We start from the raw sequence: 23,295 nt of genomic DNA on the forward strand, positions 1-23,295 counted from the left end.
ACAGTTATCCAGTGTCCAACCTGACCACCTCTACATCTCACGGTATTTGAATATTTATTGTTGGATTACCATATCTACATCTGTAATATTGTATTTCTTCGTGTAATACACCTGCACTTGCTCCTGAGTGTTCTCATTAATCATAATATCCTCAATTGGGTTGGTTTTATGGTCATTCTTGGTTATCTGATCAGCCTAAATTAGACATTGCTGCTACATTTTTAAGTCTGGCCTGCAGATTTGTGGCCATCACGCCAGCCTCATGAATTCAAAATAGTCCTAAATAAAAATAAAAACATACTCACATATGTAACGGCGCTATAGGGCAGCCCTCTTCTTAAATTGTGCTGCACACAATGTAGGGCAGTGGGTCGGACCACTCCCGCTACTGCGCTTACACTGTGAGTGACACCATTTTATATAACATGCACATCCACCTAAAAAGCAGTACCCATGAGGGCCAGGGGCAGTGATCTACACTCCCCCATCTTTGTGCAAGATGCTTTGTATCTGTATTGCATATGCTCGCAAAAAATAAAAGCAAAATTGCATGCTTGCCAGGGCCAGACCGATTGCATTTGCCACTGCTTGTTCCTCTTTGGTTCTATTTGCACCAATTATGGCTCAAATTGAGAATCCGCACATCAAACATTGGACTCCTGCAAACTCAGGTCATGGAATCTTATGCCCATCAGCTTGACCGGTTTCTTTTCCAACACTAGCTCAAAATACATTCAAATAAATTCTGAAACAAAGCCTGCCTCAATCACAACCATCCACATGACCCCTACACTACAAAGCAGTCAATATCACTAAACACCTCCATACATTTTAGCCCAACCTTCGAACCTTGTGATACCTATTTACAAACGAACATAAACAGACATTGTAACGGAAACCTGCCATATGTTTCCAACCATCCGTTAAGTCCTCAATATACAGTCATAAATTGTTTACCACGAATGCCACTACAACGCGGTCGTTACAAGGAGTGCGTTGTTATATTGCATACCATTACAATGCAAGTCGTAAAAATGACTTGCTGTAGGGGGCAGACTGCACAGACTGGAGTTGGAATAGTAAATCCAGCACCCCCCACCACACAGCAAGTCATTGTTCCGACTTGCATTGTAATGGTATGCAATGTAACACCGCGGTCGTTGCAACAACTGCATTGTAAAGGCATGCAAACTAACATGGCATATTTGTAGCCAAGTTGTATTAAAATCATGAAATAAACAAACAAACCTCTTGTAAAGAATGTTGTTCAAATACATGTTTATTGTCTGAAAAATTCATGATAAACAGTGAACACGACTTGAGAGGGAGGTAGGTGTTTTCTTATCCCCGGATCCGTACTTGGCATTAGTGTCATAATGTAGGCTTAGGAAAGAACGTCTTGGCTTGTGCACAGAGCAGCGCACAATAAACATTAAAATATCAAGAATATAATCCAGCCTGACAGTCGAGTCACAGTATTGAAACACAGTGCCAAGCAGGAAGTTCCTTCAACTTGGCAACGAGTAGCTTATCACCAATGTCCTCATACCCGCTCCAATGTGCACATCCAGGTGAACAAGCAAACAGATCATAATGTTTACAGTTTCCTTTCTTTGTGGAATAAAGTTGATCCTCAATGCTTCGGTGCCACTGTCGAAGCCTCCTTGCCTGAGCACAGTCTGTACCCTCAGTATATTTAGCCAAACTATCCATTTTGTTAAATGCACACTGTGGACCACTCATAGAAGAAAGTGATAGACTGCAAGAGGGAGCATCAAATTCTCAAGATAAATCAATTTCCACATCGAAATGGCTGGACAACAACTGGACTGGCATCAATACTTGTGAGAAACAATAGTATCTTATGCACATCTTGAGGTGCATGAATATTCGGTTAATCCAAGCAGATAAGTAGCACGTGCCCCTTGTTATTAGAGGTTCTGATGTCTTCATCTTCATCAACGGAAAAAAGCATGTCATGTTCAGCTGCTGTGAAATTAGGGTGAGATTGTACACTATTTCATGGTCAAAAATCTGCACAATAACTTCTTTAAAAAATTAGCACAATGTATATCGGAAAAAATGGCTTCTCCGATGATTGTGCGATACCTTCAGTCTAAGGTGAGCATAAGCTATATCGAAACCATCTAATTCCTCCCATGATTCCACTGATGAGGAATTATGGGTGTTTTCGAAGTTTTTGTAGGGTTCACCAATCATTTCACCCATTTTTGGTGCTCATCATAAGCACACTGTGCCATATTCAGAGCAATATATATAGAGTACAATGAACTCAAGTACTGAGATACATCAGAGAGAATATTCCACATCCATGTGATTTGGCTCAAAATACAGGGGCATGTCAATACAATTACACCATCATGGTGCCAGAAAAGAGGGGGGGGGGCAATTGTGGTCCAAACACCATTCTTTGACATTTTGATACTGTAGGTGTCTGGGGGGGATGTTCCAAATACCAGAAGCGCATTAGCAGAAAAACAAAATAATGCTACCCAAAGACAGGCCCAATTCCCCCAATGGTGGGTCACTGGAACATCAAGACTAGCAGAGACCTATCACTCCTCAATCTTCGTTCACAGAAGCAACAGCCATCAATGCAGAAATATGTGGATCCCCGTTTGCCTCGTACCTCCTTCCAGTCAAATAAATTGACGGAAACTCCAAGGGTCACCCCTTTAAACGCAAAGCACCTCTGATGGATACAGATCCAAAGAAAGTCCCTGAAGCGAGATATAAAGTGTAACTGTGCTACCTCCGCTTCTTGTAGCTGTAATATTGCCATATAAATACGATGCGCACCATTATTCTCAGAAGTAAATGAGGGCACCTTGGTCACGCACTATTCTTGAAATTAGCATTAATGTAGAAAATGACTTAGATGTAATTGAAAGCAGAAGGGCAAAACCCTGCACAGCAGAATATTTTGAACCTTTCTAGCATTATTGTCCATTTGGTGAAATACAGTAAACCGTGAAAGGGTTGTTGCACATATGTCCTTCAAATAAGCAGGAAACATTTTCTAGCATGATTTCACATAAAACAAGTGATTTCATCACTTGCCTAGAAAAACAAGGATGATCTTTAAGAAAGATTTTACGTTTACCAAACAGTACTTTCCGTGTAGTCATTGGCTTTATGGCTTATAAAATTATTGGCATCCGAGAAAAATATATAAATCTAGTGAATAGTTTCACAATTAAATCTTTTTTCAAAAACATCTATACTTCTCTAAAAAAAATGGGAGGCGAGGATTTACAATAAAACTATTTTGGGTAATACATTTGGAAGTGTTCGTATAGTTACCTTAACAAGTCATTCGAGAATAATGAAACACTGAATTGACCAATAGATGTGATTTTTCTTTGTCGTACTTTACCAAATCTAATACACAAAAATATACAATATGACATGGCATTTCACATTTTTTTTGTAATAAAGTGAAAAATAATATGACTGATTATGAAAAGTCTTTTTGGTCGGATAAAGATTAGCCGGCACTGTGTGTCATTAGATGTGTTAACAAACCACCAGCCTCAGCTGTAACATTAATCCTCTTTTCCAAACACCTTCTTCATTAACCGGGAAAATGTTTTTTTCTGCAATTTAAACTCCTTTATGGCCTACTTTTCCTCTTCTCCTCAAACCAGCTTTTGAGCATGTACACCTGCACAGCTGATACGACTACCATCACAACCAGGTTTATCATGGACCATGTGTTCACTCGCTCGCAGTTACTTTCTTGAATGTTTCGGTCCCGAGCTTCAAATGCTTTCAGCAGGGTCTGCAACTGGACACTTTTACTTAGCCTTGCCTTAACATTATTCATCTTTTCCTAAGAGAAACATAAACAAAGGGAAGTACATGCTAGTTTTCTTTGACTTGTTAAGGATAGTAACATCAAATTAAACATTGCATGCAACCTAATTTGAAAGTCATCAGCAATACTATCATGAGCATCATCACAGTTCCCGTTGATCACTCTTCTATGTTTACCATATACTTCTTTTTAGAGTCTTTTATCTCTCGTTAGAAAGTGTGAAGTTCTTGGAGATGCACAGAAAAGTGGTCATCGACTCTTCCAACTATCTAGGCTGACATCATTTATTGTTTTCAGTTATGGAAGCTGCTATAGCATCATGGACGCACTCTGTAGTAGCTGACATATTTGTATTGTTTTTATGTATATAGGAAAATATAATCAATATGTGAATCTAAATGATGCATTTTAATGCCATGTTGTTTCATTCTTGTAGGTACTTTAGTGTTTGCAATTGCAATTATAGTTTATAAATATAAAAATAAGATCCGTGATCTGATGCTAACAAAACCAAGGTACCTGATCATAAGTTAGAGGAACTTCACACTAGGAGTATCAAGCCAGAGGTCATACCAGCACGAAATATATTTCCCATGTATTCAGAACTTCATCATCAATGACTTACTATCTTATTGATTTTCCCAAAATATAGATCGCTGACTTACTAGATCCCTGTTAAGAGTCTTCTATTGAAAGGTATAGAATAGGCTGTTTCCAGGCCCCGCGAATGACAAACCACTGTAATCAGGTTAGTTCAGTCTACCCTAGCTTATAACGTAATACAATATTGTAAAGGAGTGCTAAGAAATATTTTCAAAGATTTTTACGTAATCCTTAAAAATAAATTCAGAGGACCTAAAATGTTCCATTACGAAATCAGTCATCACTCACCACTCTTACTGTGCCATTTCCAATCCTCTTCGAACTCAGGACCACCTTGTGAATCTCTAACCTCAGGACCACCTTGTGAATCCTGGACCTCGGGACAACGTTGCAAATCCTCTTTTCAGAGACTTTCCTTTCTAGGGCTCAGTTAATCTCTGTGGTTGTTACTCGCATTGGGAATCATCAATCCCAGCATCTGGCTTTGAAATGGCTGAATGGTGTAAGTGAGGTGTGTCACTTGGGGTGGGTGTCTGTACAGCTAGGCGAAGAGGCCCTGGAGCTGGGCTGCTCTGGACCTTGTTCTCAAGGAAGGGAACATAAGCAGTGGCAGGAAAACTACTCAGAGGCTCAGAAATACAGAAGGTATTGAGGGGACTATGAGGCATAGCATCATGGAACAAAGAGGGTCAGCCACAGACACTTGTGGCATTTAAACAGTTTTCTACCTCTCCCTGTAAACATGACTCAAACCTCATCCCCCCCAGACAGGAGAACTAAACTAAAGTTCAGGCCTAGGGGGAGGGAGATCAAGCTCATTGGAACAGTTGTACACTTTAAAGACCTGGATACAAGGTTTTTAAGGTGCCATTTTTACGTTTTTCAGAACAGCAACCATACGAAGGAGAAGAGGGACCCTCTTTCGTCAGGGCCACTGGAATTATGCGACAGGAGAGGACGAAATTATGCGGGAGGGTTGACTAAATTATGTGGCAAGAAAAGGAAAATTATGCAACATAACAGTCCATTTTGCGATAGTATTGCTTCATTATTTTGATTTTTTTTACATATGGTTACACTGTCTAGGAAAATATTTCACCTCATAAGTATCAGATTAACAACCAAATATAGCAATAAACAACTGAAAGATGACTAGTCAACCTTTGCAAAGGCCTTTCCACTGCACAGGAACACGAATCGCCACATTTGAGGGAACTTTTGATCCTACAGAGCTAGAAACAATTGTGTTATTGTTTAAAGTCTCCAGACTATGCAGTAGATGATGGATTAAGTGGCAAAAGCAGCAAGTCCATAATTTAGTAGAAAAAACCACAGCATCCCGTAGTTCGTGTGCCTGTCTATAGTCACAGAAGAAGCTGGTAGATAGTGTTGTCAGGCCCTGAACCAAGAGCCTTGACTACTGTACTTCATTGACGTTTTTGATGAATGCACCTATTACTGAAAAATCTGTGTACATTTGGGCCATGATGTCTGCACCCTTTCCCAATAGCATTCCTATTATAATGACTGGAAAAAACATTTGCATTAACGTACCACTCTACTAGTAGGAGGTGAATATCAAAAATTTAGGGTGCATAATTATGCAAAGGCAAGTATCCCAAATATCACTGTTATTTGGAATAAGAGTATAGCTATATACTTGTAGACTAAATATATGCCTGACTCAAAGTGGAGGGAGACAAAAACAATTATTAGAATTCCAAAAAGTAGATATTATCTGGAAAATGTGGGCATCATTTAAATTTCACCCAGGCCTAAGAAGATGTCTAGTCATAGTATTTTTTAATCCATGCCGTTTTATCACGCACATCTAGGTTAAAACGAATAACCATAACATAGTACTGTAACAAACTCAGCTAGAATTAGAGCATTGTGTATGCAACCCAACACAACTGTGCTGACTTTTAGAAATCAATCATAAAACACATAATACAATTGGTCTAATAAAGCACCTTGTACAACAATATCCTGTGATTCTGGGCAAATCACTTAATCTCCCTGTGCCTAACAAAAATGAATGAGTCCATCTGTAACGAAACTGGTCGTCTTGTAAAGCGCTTTGATACCCGATGTCTCAGGACTAGTTGGCGCTATATAAAACTCCTTTTAAAAGAAACTAAAAAAACTAGCATTCACTTTATCTCCACTCACTCCTGCAAACTCTCTAGGATCTGTTGCTAAAATGCCAGCATGCCAGGAGAGAAGTGTAATGACAGCCAGTAGCCTCCCAGGCGCCCTGCCAATGAACGGATGCTCTCCTCGTTTGCCTGACGACCACTACCTTACGGCCGCAGAGACACCTCAGATAACTGAGACAGGAATGGCTGGACAACAAAGATTGCTCCTACAGCTCGGAAAATTGTGAAGCAGCCCTGGTCTGAAATGGATTTGTCCACCTTTTGTTCTTAGTTCCAACATTTTATTGAAAGATTTTTGGCACTATTTGTCATTGGTTATACATGTATGGCAAAGTGACAGCTTCATATCAAGATTAATCTTCTTCAGCATACTTGGAGCAGTGGGAAGATCCAAGGAAATGATTTGCATTAAAAAGAAATCTGATCCTCAAAACTATTTAACAGGCAGTTCTGGAAACCAATATTCGCCCTGGCAAAAATGTTCAAAACTTTGGGTTGCCATGACCCAGCTATGCCCATTTTAATTGTGGTCTCTGACAGAGGGCCTTATTCAGATCTCAGCGGACGGTTACCTCATCACAATGGTGATGGAGATCCAGTCTTCCAAAATATATGTCCCATAGGATAAAATGGGATATATATTTCGGCCGACGGGATATTTGTCACCGCTGTGACAGAGTAACCCGTCTGCTGAGATCTACATCAGGCCCTCTGTCAGAGGCCACAATTACAATGGGAATAGTTGGGTCATAGCAAACCATTCTGCTGTGAAAACGGACCATTAATCTCCAGCCTACTGGGAAAATGGCAGAATGGCCAGCCCGCCACCAATTACCATTCTCTCAGGAATGTTTCTGCTGCCACAGTTGCTGATTTTTGGCTGAGCAGTTCTCAATTACCTAGATGAGTCTTTGCAAGCTATTCCTAGCAACAACTTACCTAAAAAGTGGGTGGGGCTTACAGTATCCTCTTTATGACTGCTAGGACAGGATAAGATGCTCCCGCTTATTTGCAAGGAGTGGCAGTGAAGTTAGGACTTGGTCTTGAGCTCTGTAACTATCTGAAAACTGAACTTACAGCATCCACACTCTTTGATACCTGAAGCAGCTGCGGGTGAGGCGGGGAGGATACACCGCATTCACCAGGTCAAAGTTAACTACAACTGACAACGTGTACAGGAAGCTCAATAAAATGTGGTGCACAGGGCATAGACCTTCCCTGCTACTGAGGAGCGTCTGTGCTGGAAAAGCAGATCCTATTTCATCTGCATTACAACCCCCCCCCCGTGCAGACAACTATGTTGTCCTCAAAAGTGTAGCTGCATTTAGAACACAGAGTGTGACCATTGAAGTTTTCTCTGCCTAGCCACACTTCTGCAGACAAGGGTTGTTCCTTTGTCTGCTAGAAGCAAATGAAGCACAGACAGACCAAGCATCTGCGGAGGTCGCTTACAGAAGGATACACCTGAGCAGCAAGACCACATTTGCAAATAGTTTTTTCTAAAAGACACAATTAATACGATTTATCTTGCAATTCCTGGGTCTGCTAAAAAAACATTGTTTGAATATTTTCAAGACTTGAATTCTGAAAATGACCTGGCATCACGTAGGAGGCTTGTAAAGGAGATCTGACTTATATTAAGTAGACAGAAGCAACAGTTTAAACTTTGCTTTGTTTCGAAGGTGTCCAGCAGAGATACAAGAGAGATGCGACTGATCTGTTTTCCTTTGTAAGTTCAAGGACCATTTGCTTTGATACCAACCCTAATAGTGAGCTATGTGTGTTCATGTAGAGAACATGCATTGCAGCCAAGCATATGTAGTCTGCCTTATGTAGGCTAAAGATGCATTTGCATGTTATAACACTGATAAGAGTGAGTGGACTTGTGAGGGTTCATTTCATCATTATACGTTGAACCAGAGGCAAGAGAGGCCTTCGGCCTAGATTTCATGTTGCTCAGATTGTGGAAGTTCCCCGCATGCAAAAGCAGTAGCCGGACTGCTGACCTATTCCCCGCTCGATAAAGCATCTAGGGAAAGCGGATTACGACATTCGTTTCACAGCTGCAGAACGGTAATATAGAGGTCTTCATAATCGAAAATTAAATACATTAAAGTATCTGCTGTGCATGTGGCCTCTGAATGTTTCTAGGGACGTGCTAACCACACTCCCATGGGAATGAAGGACAAACAAATGGGCCCTCAGTGGTAGTGGTGAGGAAAGTGCTGGCCCCGCCTTTGGAGTAAGCAACCATGCAGGCAAACACAGCAGCAGGTGCCAGAGGGAGACCGCCAGCAAGTATGGTGAAACCAAATATGGACCAGGGCCCGCCAGCCAAAGAGATGCACACAGAGAATGACCCAGCCAAACCCACCCTTAGGTCGCTGGAGGCGGCCATACACGTTCATTCAGAGTAATTTGGTAAAGTCCTCGAGGCAACCTCGGACATTACAGGGACTCTTCCGGCCAAGACTGTTGGAGTGGCCATCGACACGAGAACGGCGTGTGGGTCATATCACTCAATATATCTTCTAAATGTTGAGATCAAATTATTGGCTACCATAATGACTCTTAGGCTCAATAAAGAGATAACATTGCTCATTCATCACGACCTGAGTAAGTTTATGTCCCACAGATCTACCCGACAAAACCTCAGGCGCTTACACAATTGGCTCAATGAAGTGCAGGACATCAGGGCCCCTTTGGCCATGGTGTCCACGGATGCTCAAAAGCATTTGATTCATGTTGTATCTCGCCTCTCTATTTTATTCTGTTTCTCTCACTTGGTACTTTCCCCTTCACCCCTATAACCTCACCCTGTTGAACACTCCAAGGATGATCGCCTTGGAACGTTTTAACAACAATTCAATCCTCCAGTTCTGCCTCTTTCTGGTCATGGGAAGCTTTGGATGCGGAACTTGCTTCTGCAGCTGGGTGGCCCTGCTGTAAGCAGAGCCCACAGTCACGATCTGAGTGAATGGGGTAATGTCTGAGATATTCCTATTGGAACGACGCAGCAGGCAGGGATGCCTCCTGCTCTTCGCCTTGTGCATTCAGCCCCTGGCCAGTTGGATTAGATCAGAGATGGAATCTAATGGTGGCAGTGCCCTGGTGGACTGGTAAAGGGAAATGATCTCTTTATATGCTGATGACGTCCTCCTTTATATGGAACCGCATAAGTCCACACACTAGGAGCCCACTCCTAGTGATTTTTGGAGTCTTTGGAGACTACTCCGGTTACAGAATAAATTTGGATACGTTGGTATGCTTGCAGGCTACTCAAGCGTGTTATGGACTGGGACCCAGGATACTTTATCCAGGCCCCATTAGGGTGGTAGCGGACGGCTTCAACAACCTAGGTATTTTTGTCACCACAAATTCAGTGCAATTCCGGAAGGCAAACCTAGAACGACCGCTGCTGGACATGCAGAGTGATATTGTCCATTTTCAAAATGATCCCTACCGAAACTCCTATATTCCATGCAAAATAAGCCCTTTCTGATCCCGAAATCCTTCTTCACCAGACTTGATAGAGGGGTGCAACCCTCTACTGATCGGTTTAAAATCAGGGACAGCACTCAAATATCTAAGGGCATAATACTGGGCTTCCCAGCTTCTGACCATAAAAGATTGGATTTACGCACTGCACGATCGATGACCCGGCAGTCCGACTCGACAGATGCGCCATGGTGGAGCGTATCTTGAAGCACCATTCGTATGACTGGAAAGGTACAGCAACCCTACCCGCACCGGCCTGGGCAGCCCTCTTGGCGTGGGACAGGGAAAGGTCCCACCTGGGATGGAAGAACAGGGTCACGATAGAAACTCTGCTATGGTTAGGGTCTGTATTGAAAGAGGTGCCCAAGCTACATGGTTTTGCTAAGAGGGACTTGATTGGGATATTTAGGATAAAAGGTGTTATAGAAGTCAGAGCTATCCGATAATTTGAAAGTATTCTTAAAGAATATGAATTCTCTCACAGTCTTTTATATAAATACACCCAGCTCAGACATGCCCTCCACGCTAAGGAAGTTGATTGGGTGGACCAGCCTCAATAGGGTCCCTTAGAGACACACCTGTTGGGAGGTTCACTGGGAAAAAGAGAAGTATCCTCACTCTATAAATCCATTATAAATAATACCTGACAATCTTGGACATTTAAAATAGCACTGGGACTGGAATGAAGGGCATTAGAATATGTGGAATGGGGGGCTGCTCGGATGATTCCCCATTAGATAGGCATTAGGGCGCTTTTCTGTATGATCCAACTTAAGGCATTGCACAGGGTCTACTTGGAGAGGGCTAGGCTCCATACATTGGGAATATCTCCACACCTAGCTGTCTTAGATGCCAGGATGCCATAGGGTTGTTCTACCACTCAGAGATACCGAGCTATGATTTTGCCGAAGTTTAGTGTCATATTAGATGATGAAATATTGCACAATCCTCAATTTATCCTATGGGGTGTCCCTGGAGATCATGACCTCCCATGAAGAAAGTTAACATTTTGTTCACTGGAACTGACTGTTAGGAAGAGAGACATTGTTTAGCTTTGGGGGTTGCCCACCCTACTAACCAAGACCCAGTGGATTTCTAGGATGTACACCTGCATGGGGGCTAAAAAAAGTAATATTCTACTAGAGGTTGCCCCTGGTGATTGGATAGGATCTGGGTCAGGTGGAGGGAATATTATGAACTGGTACCTACCGGCTCACAAGCTCTCGCACACAACAAAGTGGATAGAGACTCCTAGTGAAGATACAGCCTGATGCAGGGCAAGGCTGGAGGAGTAGGTGCACAATCTGAGCTCCAGCGAAAGCAGAAGAAGCCGCTGATTACTGAGAGGGAAGCCCTGGGCTCTATTCAACCACTGCAGATTTCCATCTCTTCTATGCATGTATACTCTGATATTCGTCAATGCTATGGTATATGTCTTGTTTGTGCTCACTTTGTTTGTTTATATTAAAAAATGCAAATAAAAACAATAGTTGGTATAAAAAAACATTTAAGTTGGCATTGCAAGAGTAATAAATGGCTCAGATGTAGAAAAAAATCTCGGGGATAACACATAACACTAAAAACAGCATCAAAGGTCAACAGAGTAATGCTTCAGGCTCACATAATCCTGTACCCCACCTTAGTAAGGGGATTGTCACTTTTCCTTTTGGGAGTAATATAGGCAGCTGGTTACAGGCTCAAGCACGAATCCAATTGAACAGGAACGTTGAGGGTAGATGTTGTTATGAGGTAACCTGTATACGAAACAGCAGATAGTCTAGTCGCAGAGCCTGGGGCTGCAGTCAAGAGTCACACATTAAGAAGCTCTCCTAGGAAAGTTTGGGCTGATCCTTAAGAAATATCTGAGAAAATTCAGAGATAGCATCAAACACCCTCCAGTCCGGAGAAGAATTAAGGATGGAACTCAGGGAAGCAGCGCGGATCGATGGCGAAAATCTAGGGACTGCCAATATAGGTAATGGAAGATTAAGACAGATATGTCACTCTTTTTCCAAGAATCTTTTTTTGCTCCCAAGAGAATAGCATTGACATTTTTCACTTTCTGCCGGATAACAGTAGCCAAAGTAATTATTTCTGAGATGGCACAAAGTAAAGAGTGTCCTTGAGTGTTTGCCCTTCTTTAAGAGAAGAAAGGACACACCAAATTAAGGGGCCGATTAGGATGGCGGATGGACCTGCGTCCGTCCGCCACCCCAGAGTTGGAGGGACTGTCCGCAGGGGCAGCGGCGGTCCCTCCCTGCAAATTAGGATGTGACCGCCACCCTGGCGGTCACATCCTGTATGTTTAACATTGCGGCGGGTGCTGCTTGAAGCAGCACCCACCGCAATGTTAAAACTGCATGTTTTACATTTACATGCACAAAGCGGCAGGCACCACGCGGTGCCTGCCGCTTTGTGCATGTAAATGTTGGGGGGTACCATAGGTACCCCCCCATGTGCACCCCCCACCCCCAACACCCCTGGGGGCCCGCAACGGGCCCCCAAACACCAATGTCCACATGCTTTTCTACGGCGGAGAACCCGCCGTGGAAAAGCATGTCTCCGCCGGCATCCTACAATGGCGGCGGTGTCTGATAGACACCGCCACCATATTAGAGCTTTTCCGCCGCGGTCGGAAGGCGACCACGGCGGAAAAGCGGCGGACGGAAACATGACCCCCCCAGCCATCCTAATCTGGCGGGGGGTCTTTTCGGTGTCCGCAGCGGTGAATCCGCATCCTCCGGGCCAGCGGTGGCTTCCGCCGGCCTGGAGGATGCGGATTCACCGCGATCCTAATCGGGCCCCTAGTGTCTAGAACTGTTTAATAAAGATTCTGAGTTGGTTGTATTGTAAAGATTTGTTGGTTGATTGGGAACCTCATGTCACAGAAGGGTGTGAATGGTAGCTTTGGTTCCAGGAACAACCTGGTGATGTTTTCTAGCCTAGATCTGTCAGTCATCCTGACCATGGTAAACCTCTACACTTTGATGATACCCAGGAGATGACAATAGTGTTAAAACCTTTTTTAAAATAAAAACATTACACCATATTTGCAAAAATTTAAATCAAAAGGAGAGATGCATGAGTAGTTTTCTGTAAGCGAAAGCAGTCCTAGCCTCTGTGGCATTTGCCCTGGCAACAGTCAAGGGGGGGGGGGTTATACAAACCATGCCTGAGCATGGGCCGTTAACTGGAGGATGGGTGAGGCATGCAGGGTATACTTTAGGGAAAGATTTGGCCTTATACATTTCCTGCTACATATCTCATCTCATATGAACAGAATTGAAAAACTGTTTCTGGATGTGCATTCTCAAAATACAACTGATGGGGAGAAGATAGATACTTACCAAAATATCTTCCAGTTTCATATCTAATGGGTCATTGCCCATAATGTACTTTTTCCAGTCCTCATCTTCTTTTCCATCTTCACCAGTATTATCCAAAATTAACTCAAAGAAAATCACTTTCTCCGAAATCGTGCTGAAGGTGTTATCAAAGCAGAACATGTAATCGCCATCATCTGTCTCTACCCTACAAGGAAAATTAAATGATTTCACACAATATTTCATACTATTCATGTATTCTTTACATTGATTCTGGCCAAATTCTGGAAATCTGATAGGCTATCTTAGAACGGATTGACAGAGTTGGCCATTCACTGATACTGCCGAAGGTATTCCATCACATGTGTACATAGCCATCATCTTTAAACCAATGATCGATCCAACATTTGTGCTCTTAAATAAGCATTTGAATGGTTTAACAAACATTTTTCATGATTTTTTCAACTTCACATTTACTTCATAGGTACTGGACTCTTACTTTTGGTAAATGATTGATTGCAGCAACTTTAAGGCCTATGTTTTGGAAAAATAAAATGAATTCTCTAAAACATGCATGCATTTTTAGGAGCAACCTCTCCGTTACTAAAGCCACCTCCCCCTCCCTTACTTCCTGTGAACTCCTCTGCCTCGATATCACCAGCGAGGGCAAACAAGTTTGTGCTTTACATCTCATCTATCACCCGCCTGGTGACAACCTCATATTCACCCAACAACTCATGGACACGATCACATCCAATGCCGGTCGGCAGACCACCCAAGTCTACCTGGGTGACTTTAATCTCCACTGGAACGATCAGAATGACACAGTGGTGAATAGTCTCAAAACTTTCCTTAATGCGCTTGACCTCACCCAAATATGCGATAGACCAACACACGACAAAGGCTCGATACTCGATCTCATCATCGCCAAAGAGGACTCTACCCAACTGGAGGCGATCCAATCCTGCGACTGGTCAGATCACCACATTATCACCTTCTTTATCAACGAAAAAGTTAAATCTAACCCGGCTCAACCCACCAAATCCAAAACCTGGAAAAGGGACATGAAGAATCTTAACCCCACTACCCTGCCTCCCCACATCGGCAGTCTCCTCCTTCCCCCTTCAGGTGCCTCGGATGTTCAATCACTGACCGCCCACTACCTTGACTCTATGAATTCAATAGTCAATGAAGTCGCCCCATTGCAACTGAAGAGAGTCTCCACCAAAATTTCTAACCCCTGGAATGACGGCAGACTCAATGACGACAGGCGTACTATGCGAATGGCAGAGCGTACCTGGAGATCTGACCCCTCATCACTGCATCTCAAAACGCTTAAGAACAAGAGAAATGCCTACTTTAGGAAAATAAAGCGCACAAAGTCGGACTTCTTTAGCCGCCAGTTGGACCAAGCAAAAAACAGGCCAAGAAAGCTGTTCGAACTAATCAAGACTCAAACAAAGACACAACCCTTACAATCAAACAGCACAACAAGCGACACCCCACACTGTGAAGCCTTCTCTGCTATCTTTAAGCTAAAGACCGACAACATAAGAAATGACCTCATCATGGATGTAAGCCGATTCCCCAACCACACCAGAATGTCTAACACTCAACCTAAAAACAAGGCATCATGGCTGTACTTCGACACCTACTCGGAAGAAGCAATACACAAACTGCTCTGCACCTTGAAGCCCTCTAATCACCTCATAGACCCCCTACCTGCTAATGCTGTAAAAGACTTCATCCCCTTGCTCCTCCCTCTTTGGACCAAAATCATCAACAGCTCCCTTCAACAAGGTCTCATTCCAGACTCCTTCAAGGTGGGGCAAGTCATGCCTATACTCAAGAAACCTACAGCTGACCCGTCTGACCTGAACAATTACCGTCCTATCACCAATATCCCCACCCTGGCTAAACTGCTGGAGAAATGTGTCCAACTCCAACTAACAAAAGACATTGACCAATTTGACCTCCTCAACCCTCATCAATCAGGCTTCCGAGCGAAACATAGCACGGAAACAGCTATGACACACATAATTGATGACGCCCTCCAAATCCTTGATCGCAATGAGTCCTGCCTCCTCATCCTTCTTGACCTCTCTTCAGCATTTGACACGGTCAAACATGAGAACTTACTGGAGCTGCTAAGCACTAGAATGGGTCTTTCCGGAACTGTTCTCAAATGGTTTTCTTCCTTCCTTCATAACCGGTCTCAGAAGTTCAAGATCGACAATGTGCTATCTACACCTGTGCCTGCAGATCTAGGTGTTCCACAAGGATCCTCCCTCTCCCCCACACTGTTCAACCTCGTCATGGAACCGCTCCCCACCTTGCTCCAAGCATCCAATGTTCAATTCCATATGTACGCCGATGACACACAACTTTACCTAAAGCTACAATCCCCGGAAGATATCAAACTTCTGAATTCCACACTTAGTAACACTCAATCTTGGTTGGCCGATAATCACCTCAAACTAAATGCTCTGAAAACTGAGTTCCTACTCATCTCACCCCCGGCGAAAATTTCCACCACCCAAACCTGGCTCAATAACCTAACAGCACTCAATGTCCAACCTACCATCGTGGATTCTGCGAAATCCCTAGGCATCACACTCGACGCCAAGCTCAACATGCAACAGCACGTTAGCAAAGCCACAAACGGAGCTAATTTCCAAATCAACACACTGAGGAAACTTAAACCCTTCCTCCCTGCCAAAGACTTCCAAACTGCTGTACAAGCTTTAGTCATCCCTCGCATAGACTACGGAATTGTGGCCCTCAGCGGACTCCCGCTATCCACAACAGCACCCCTAAGAGCCTCCCTGAACGCTGCCGCGAGACTCATTACTGGCTCAAGAAAACATTCGCATATATCCCCAGACTTAAAGTCTCTAAAATGGCTGCCTTTTGAAGCCAGAATACAGCTAAAAATTGCAGTTATGACACACTCGGCCGTGCACCACAATGCACCCAACTACCTCGCTCAAAAGTTGTCTATATCAGGAGGTTCAAGATCCAATAGAAGTACAATAAATCTACTCCTGAAACCTCGTAGATTCCGGAAAGAAAAAACATACAAACGCTCCTTCTCAGGAATGGCACCCAGGATCTGGAATGCGCTCCCTCCTGAAACCAGGCTTATCTCCTCCACTGCACTCTTCAAGAAAGAGGTGAAAACCATCCTTCTGGCCAAGATCTCCTGAACTTTATAGGTGCTGGATCAGAGACTCTGCATCGCTTTGTATCACTGATCACCTTGTCCTTTGGCACTATACTCCTACTTGATGGTGACATTACTACGCTACTCTCTTTACTACCGACCAATATATGATACACTTTGGTTTATTGAATCACCCTCCCGATGCCCCCACCCAGTGTTCTCTCTATCCTAAGAAATTGGTATAAGCCATCCACACATCCAAGGTTTACCTGAACCCTTCTGTAGTGGGATCAATGACTTGTGCCGTCTTATATTACTTGTTGACCTGATTGTATATTGATATGTTTTCTGTACGTTACTGTTATCCTATTATGTTAGTGACTATTATACTGCTCCCATTATCTCTGTTCATTCCTGCTGCCCCTACCCCTGTCTCTGTGAAGCGCTCTGATATCTGTAAGGATCTTGTTCGCGCTATATAAAACGTTGAATAAATAAATAAATAAATAAATAAAACAGAAGCACACCTTTTGACCTAAAATGCCAAGTGTTTCTAAGTACTCCCTAAGTATTGCTGCTATATATGTGTCGATTTAATTATACATTCATTCATTATTCCTTTATTTCGATCAATTAGATCATAAAAGGTAGCGTCAGAACAGTACGAAAGGTTATTACAATTCTATCAACAATGATTAAAAAAGAATTTACAATGTCCATCCTGGCGGACAAAACAGACAATAACAGAAGTTTACCTATCGTACATCACACATTAAGTTAAAAAAAAAAATAATAATTGCGTGTACTAAGTGTCAATTTAAAAATCAGAAATACGTATTACAATTTTAAAACTGTCATTATGCACATGCCTACCCATATTCTGCAACGGATGCAAACAATATGCTTGGAACTATCACCATTATGGCAGGGACATTGTTATTTCAGATGTGGATGCCCACAATATGCCAGTTTATTTACCATGGTACCAAGGACAGAGTTGTAACAGGGGTGAGCACTAACATGGATGCCCACTGTATGTCAAGAATTACCACAATTATGCCATGATCATTATATGACAGATTTTCAACATCATTCCACTGATGCATGCAGAATGACAAAATTACCACCATTATGCTAGTAGTAGAATTATAGTAAGAGTGGCCATCATTATGCCAGGAATGGCCACAATATGCTAAAAACTGCCAGCATTGCGCAAGAACGGCACTGGTCTAGAGTTCTGCACCTCTCTCTCATGCTGTTTGACACAAACGCTTATTCAAGACTTTATATATATTTATATATATATTCTTACCCTGCAAAGCTGTGACATGTTCCACTGGGGCAACTAATTTCTTTCTCATGTTCGGCTTGACTCCTAGCTCTGGTTTCTGATGCATCGTGGCCCACCCACCAACCAACCCACCAACCCACCCCCACCCCCACCCACCCACCCCCCCACCACCCACCCACCCACCCACCACCACCACCACCTAAGAAAAAATAAAAAACAACCATGTTTGTTTTGTTTTTGTGGCTGACCTGTGGCGATTGCCCTCATGTTCTCCCTCAAGGAGACCAGCAAAAGAGGATCTGTACAATGAAATGGGTACTTTGGTGAAGAAAGAAAGAGCGGTAGAGGACTGCCAAGAGATCCACATGGAGATAGAGGCAGAAGGATGCTGCAGGGTTGATTGAGAAGCTGTGCTGGGCACGGTTGTGTCCCTGTGTGGATGGAAGAAGCCAAGCAGAGGTAAGCGTTGGGAGAAAGGCAGTGAAGGAGTATTCACTGTGAGCAAACTGCAACCACGAACTGGGAACTGTCAGCAAAGGATACTCCATAACCAAACCTATAGCAATAGCTACAGTCAGCAAGCAGAGCATTCTGATTGGCTGTCAATATAAGTTAATGTACCTGTTGTATAATTTTATCTGTATCCCTCAAGTGGCCGCCTTGGTTTCTCATCCATATGATGTTGATAAAAGGACGTGCAAGTCTGCTTGTTGATTACATTGGATTGTATTTACACAGTGCTTTTAACTCATGACTAGGCACTGAAGTGAATTGGTGGACAGTTAGTATCCTACACTGTATGGGAGTGCCTGGCTGGAATAATGTTGAACTGCAATGTGGCCTAAGTGGGAAGCATTTTGGGGTTAGATATGATGACCAAAGTGGCACTATTGTCCTGAAATAGGCTGCCATGCTTGGAGCAAAAAGAAGTGAAGGACGGAAACGCATGCAATGGTGTAACTGCAGTTAAGCCTGGAGTGGAACGAAGAGAAGTGAGGATAAATATGCATGTGATGTTATCTATACAAGGTCAGCAGGTGCTCCAAATCCCTTTGACTGTTTAAGATGGTTCCCGTGAGCCGTGAGCTGACAAGCTCTGTGAGCACCTGCGCGCTGAGAGTGGCACTAACCCTGAGGAAACTGCGGCAGCACGTCCAGCGACCTATGAACATTTTCCCCACTGATGAAAGAGGAATCTAGAAACACGTGTCTGGGGATACACTTGAAAAGAATACTGGTACTGGCACTGGCCAACAAACTGTGAGAACTGTGTGTGAAGCGAGTAACACTGAACCACATCGACCATGATGCATGAGGTAATTCAGCTGTGACGTGTCAGCAGGGTGCTCCAAATCCCTTTATCTATACACCTTGAGATGGATTGTTTCAGATCCAAAAGGTGGGTTTGAGCGGCAAACGAACAACCCACAGGAATTCACTGGTTACAGGCCCTCAGTGGAAATGCTCTGTGCAATCCACCCAGGAGAAAACATCCCCTCAGGCATGTACTTGTTACACTTTAATTGGGCAAATGGTCTATAAAACCCGCACACGAGGAATGGAGGAGTGACTTTTGGGCCTGTACTTATACAGGCAATCAGGGTACATGCTCTTAAGAGTCCTTCAGGAAGCAACATAGGAGCTTTCCAGAAAAGGGGACTGTAAAGCCAGCCCATGAATGCACGGATCACAGAGAACCAGGATAAAATATTCCACTGCGTCCAGCAAGGAGCAACCCACCGGCACGTGCGGATTACATGTAGAAGTGGAAAATGGTCTGTAAAGCTTTACGGAAGTCACAGAGGAGCTTCCCATAGCCTGCACTGATCACTGCTAACCAGGGTATATGGTCTAAGGAGTCCATTGAGGAGCTACCCACAGGAATGCGCTGGTTACAGGCAGGCTTGGTACATGGTCTACAGAGTTTGTCTGCGACCTGGCTGAACAAACACAAACATAGCAGGTATCAGTTGACTGTAGGAGTTAGAAGGCTGGTAGTATGGTGACGTGGTAGAAAGAAAATAACTATTATACTGATTTTGAATGTACAAAGTAGTTTAGGGGAAGACTCATGTGAGGAACGTGAAAGAGGAGAGTCCCCATACCAAGAGATCCTTCAAAGTCCTAACAGGGAAAACATCACTGAAATATGCCCTTGACCTCTTCAGTTTTCACCCATAATGCCCAGAATAGACAACCTGGGAGAACAGGTTTGGAATGGTCAAGTGCAAGAAATGGGAGGGAAAATGAACTTAGATTGAATGTGAAAGGGAGAGATGGGGAAATATGGATGGTAGGTAAGAGAGGGAAGGATGGGGGGGGGGGTCAGTCCCTCATAAGGTGGGACAGGATTGAAGAGAGGAGATCTAGTGGAGCTAGCACCAACCTGTGAGGGAAAATAATGAAGCTCTAAATTCTAAGAGAAACTTTAAACAACATAGGCCTAGAGCACAAACACAAGTTGCAACACTTTTCTGGAATAACACATGAGCCTTCAAGGCTGCTTTCAATCAAGGCAGCTCCAATCAGGATCTTCATCAAATAATATCATTGATATTCATTAACAGTATAATAGAATACCAAGACTAACTCAACATCTTAAAGAGAGGCAGAAACATAGGCCCTCATTACAATGTGGTGTGGACCGCCACCAACAGGCCGTTGGTGGCGGGCCGCCCGACATCTAGGGCAGCGGTCTGACTGCCGGATTACAATACCGAGGTGGTCAGGGGGAAAGACCGCCACCTCTGACAGGCTCAAGGAGCCTGTCAGGATGGCGGTCTGACTGTAATCACTACAATGGCAGCAGTGCCTGGAGAGGCACCACCATAGGGATTATGATGTCCCTTTCCCTCAGCCTTTACATCGCGGCCACCGCCTTCTAAAGGCAGACAGAAAGGGTCTTTGTGGGTCCCAAAGTAGGGCCCCTGACTCCCATGGGCCACTGTAATGTGGCCCTGTGGGCACATGTACTGCTCCCACGCACATTCATGCACATGGTGCCTGGCACTCTCAAGAACACTGTGGCCCTTTTCCAGGGTAGCAGCACAAACCGCAGTGTTAGTCAGCACAATTTGACTGCCAAGCTGGTGGTCCTATTGAAAAACGACGGGTGGGCCCTTCGACTCCTTGTCGGGCGGTCCCTTTCCTGCTGCGATGGCAGTCGCCGGATGGTTATGGTAATAAGCACCATATTTAACAAATTGTTATAAACAGACACTGCTGGGAAGTTTCGTCCACCAAGATATTGATTCAGGAGTTAGAAATCTATGTAGTAATGCCTAGCAAAGATATGGACTGATCTTCAAGTGGTAGCCCTGTGGAAATGTGGAACAGCAACACTTCTCAAAACAGCTGCGGTAGATGCTTGCCTCCTGGTCAAGAAACAGAGATTGTTAGCAGGTGGTAACCCAAGATTATCTATGGACTAGTGATCACGCTTTCTCCAAAAAGCTTCATAGTCTAAAAAGAGTTGCTTGACCTTGTGGACGATCTTGGTTTTCACCAAGTCCTAAAGCAATACCCTCTTGAGACCTTGTGTGTAAAGACCAGAAGTTTGGTAATGAGACAGTTTGTTTTCAAAGTATTTTATACATTTTTTCATAAACAAGTACATTAGCATTTCCGTTACGAGGTTCCAGCAAACGTGGTTGGTGTTGCAGTAATTGGTTACCTTTTAAATCTATGCTGACTTTTGGAAGAAAAGAGGGACAACCCTGAAGGCAGGGCACAAGTCCTAAAAAAAGAAGTATGCTAGCCAAAGGTAGTGTGTTATTTAAGGGCACCGGAGCATTGTGTGGTTATTGTACTGTTTAAGGTGCCTACTAGCTAAAAAAAAAAAAAAAGATGAGCGTTTTTTGTACTTAACATTACACGTGCCAACTATTTGCAAGTGCTTTACTTTGAACCTCTGCAAAACTGTTCATACTGATGGTACCAAGTTGCACTTCCCCTTCCAAGTCTACTTACGTATGCACCCCATCGGATCGCCGCTCCTCGAAAATGAGGACATCATTATGGGGAGAAACAAGATAAAAGTTGACGTCCAATCCTGCACCGTCTAAAACCTGCAAAATACAAAAGTGATGGCTATATTATAGGAGCAATGCAATAAAGATGCAACAGTAAGATTAGGAAAAGTGACAATCATGTAAGACTGTTAAGATGTGTCAAAGTGATATTTGAATTATACTGCACACACCGTAGAAATGTTCATCAGTAGGGGGAAAAATAGTATGCCTTTGATAGCATCACTGCTCACTATTAGGAGGAAAAACATAGTAAATGTCATCTGTTGAGGAGGCTGAATTATCTGTCCTGGCCCTTTATACAGAATAAACCTGGAGTGGATTTGTCCCTCCGTCATGCAGGACTCAAAATCAGGTTCAGTTTGGTCTTGCACAGGACGCCAAGCAACTTTGTACGTCAAGTCTAGGGCTTTTCTTTTTAGATAAGTGGAGAGTTAAACAGTACAGTAAAATGCAGTTAAAATAAACTAATGGAAAAACAAATTAGAAGAAAGTATAGAAGAAAGGTATTGCTTAACTGTTGTAAAAACAAGCACTGGCAAAGCCGGTAGGTCCGAGTTTAATGTGAGAAAGCATGCCTGTTGGCCCCTGGTGTCTTTCCACTTTGCATTGCTGCGAGTGTCTTCGTAAGTCCATCAAGCGTTAGGTCGCCATCTAGCATCTCCTTCTCTTCCTGCGACAGTCAGGAGGTGCATCCATTACAGAAATCGCACAGTCTCCTAGTCATCAGTCTGTGGCTGTGCTGTGTAGAGAGCACAATAGTATCGGGCGAACTCCTGGGAAACTTCCCCCATCCAGCGTGTTTCTTCCTCCTTGCGACTCAGCCAGGCAAGTAAGCGCCCAGGCTTCTCCATCACATCAGATAGCCTAGTATTGGCTGTGGGATGTGTCTCCTGCTGTGTTTCGATATTCCTCCCTAGTGGCGGTTAGTTGCCGGGAGACATCAAGAAGGATACAAGAGGTAAAAACAGAACAGCCACACGAAAAACAAAGTTAACTGTCTTGTAGAGTTGGGCGCCCTAGGGAACCTTGGAAGGTAGGAATCGAAGGCAGAAGTTTCTTTATCTGTATAGTTTGCTTCCTTGAAAATGCAGAGGAGGGATTCAGACTATGTAGTGAACAAGGCCATAGGGGTGTCATGGCACAGAACAGTATAACATTTGCAAACGGAAGAAGCGGAGGTCATAAAGGACCAACAGCTCCACAAAACAGAGTTCACAGACTCAAACCAGCAAGGGTGTCCTCTAGCTCCTTGGAAGTGCCCTTTCCCAGGCATTAAATCTCCACTGTCCCCTCTTGCCCTGTCTCCCTCCGCCCAGAGTGACCAGCAATGGTAAGTGGTCCGAGATACCCAGAGCAAGATATTCTACCTCTCATATGGCAGGGTGTTCC

At 43.6% G+C, this 23,295-nt stretch overlaps 1 protein-coding gene across 1 annotated transcript in view; it reads right to left on the minus strand.

The window, feature by feature from the left end:
- Positions 1–1,261: 1,261 nt before the first annotated feature.
- Positions 1,262–23,295, minus strand: part of TMED5 (transmembrane p24 trafficking protein 5) — a 48,509-nt gene continuing 26,475 nt past the window's right edge. The window contains exons 2-4 of the mRNA XM_078646341.1: positions 21,845–21,942; positions 13,446–13,629; positions 1,262–3,853 (exon numbers count right to left, since the gene is read on the minus strand). Of these exons, the coding sequence (XP_078502467.1) occupies positions 3,635–3,853; positions 13,446–13,629; positions 21,845–21,942 (501 nt within the window). The 3' untranslated portion in view covers positions 1,262–3,634. The remainder of the gene's footprint in view (positions 3,854–13,445; positions 13,630–21,844; positions 21,943–23,295) is intronic.

Source organism: Lissotriton helveticus, chromosome 1_1 (genome assembly GCF_964261635.1).
Source record: "Lissotriton helveticus chromosome 1_1, aLisHel1.1, whole genome shotgun sequence".
Lineage (NCBI taxonomy): Eukaryota > Metazoa > Chordata > Amphibia > Caudata > Salamandridae > Lissotriton > Lissotriton helveticus.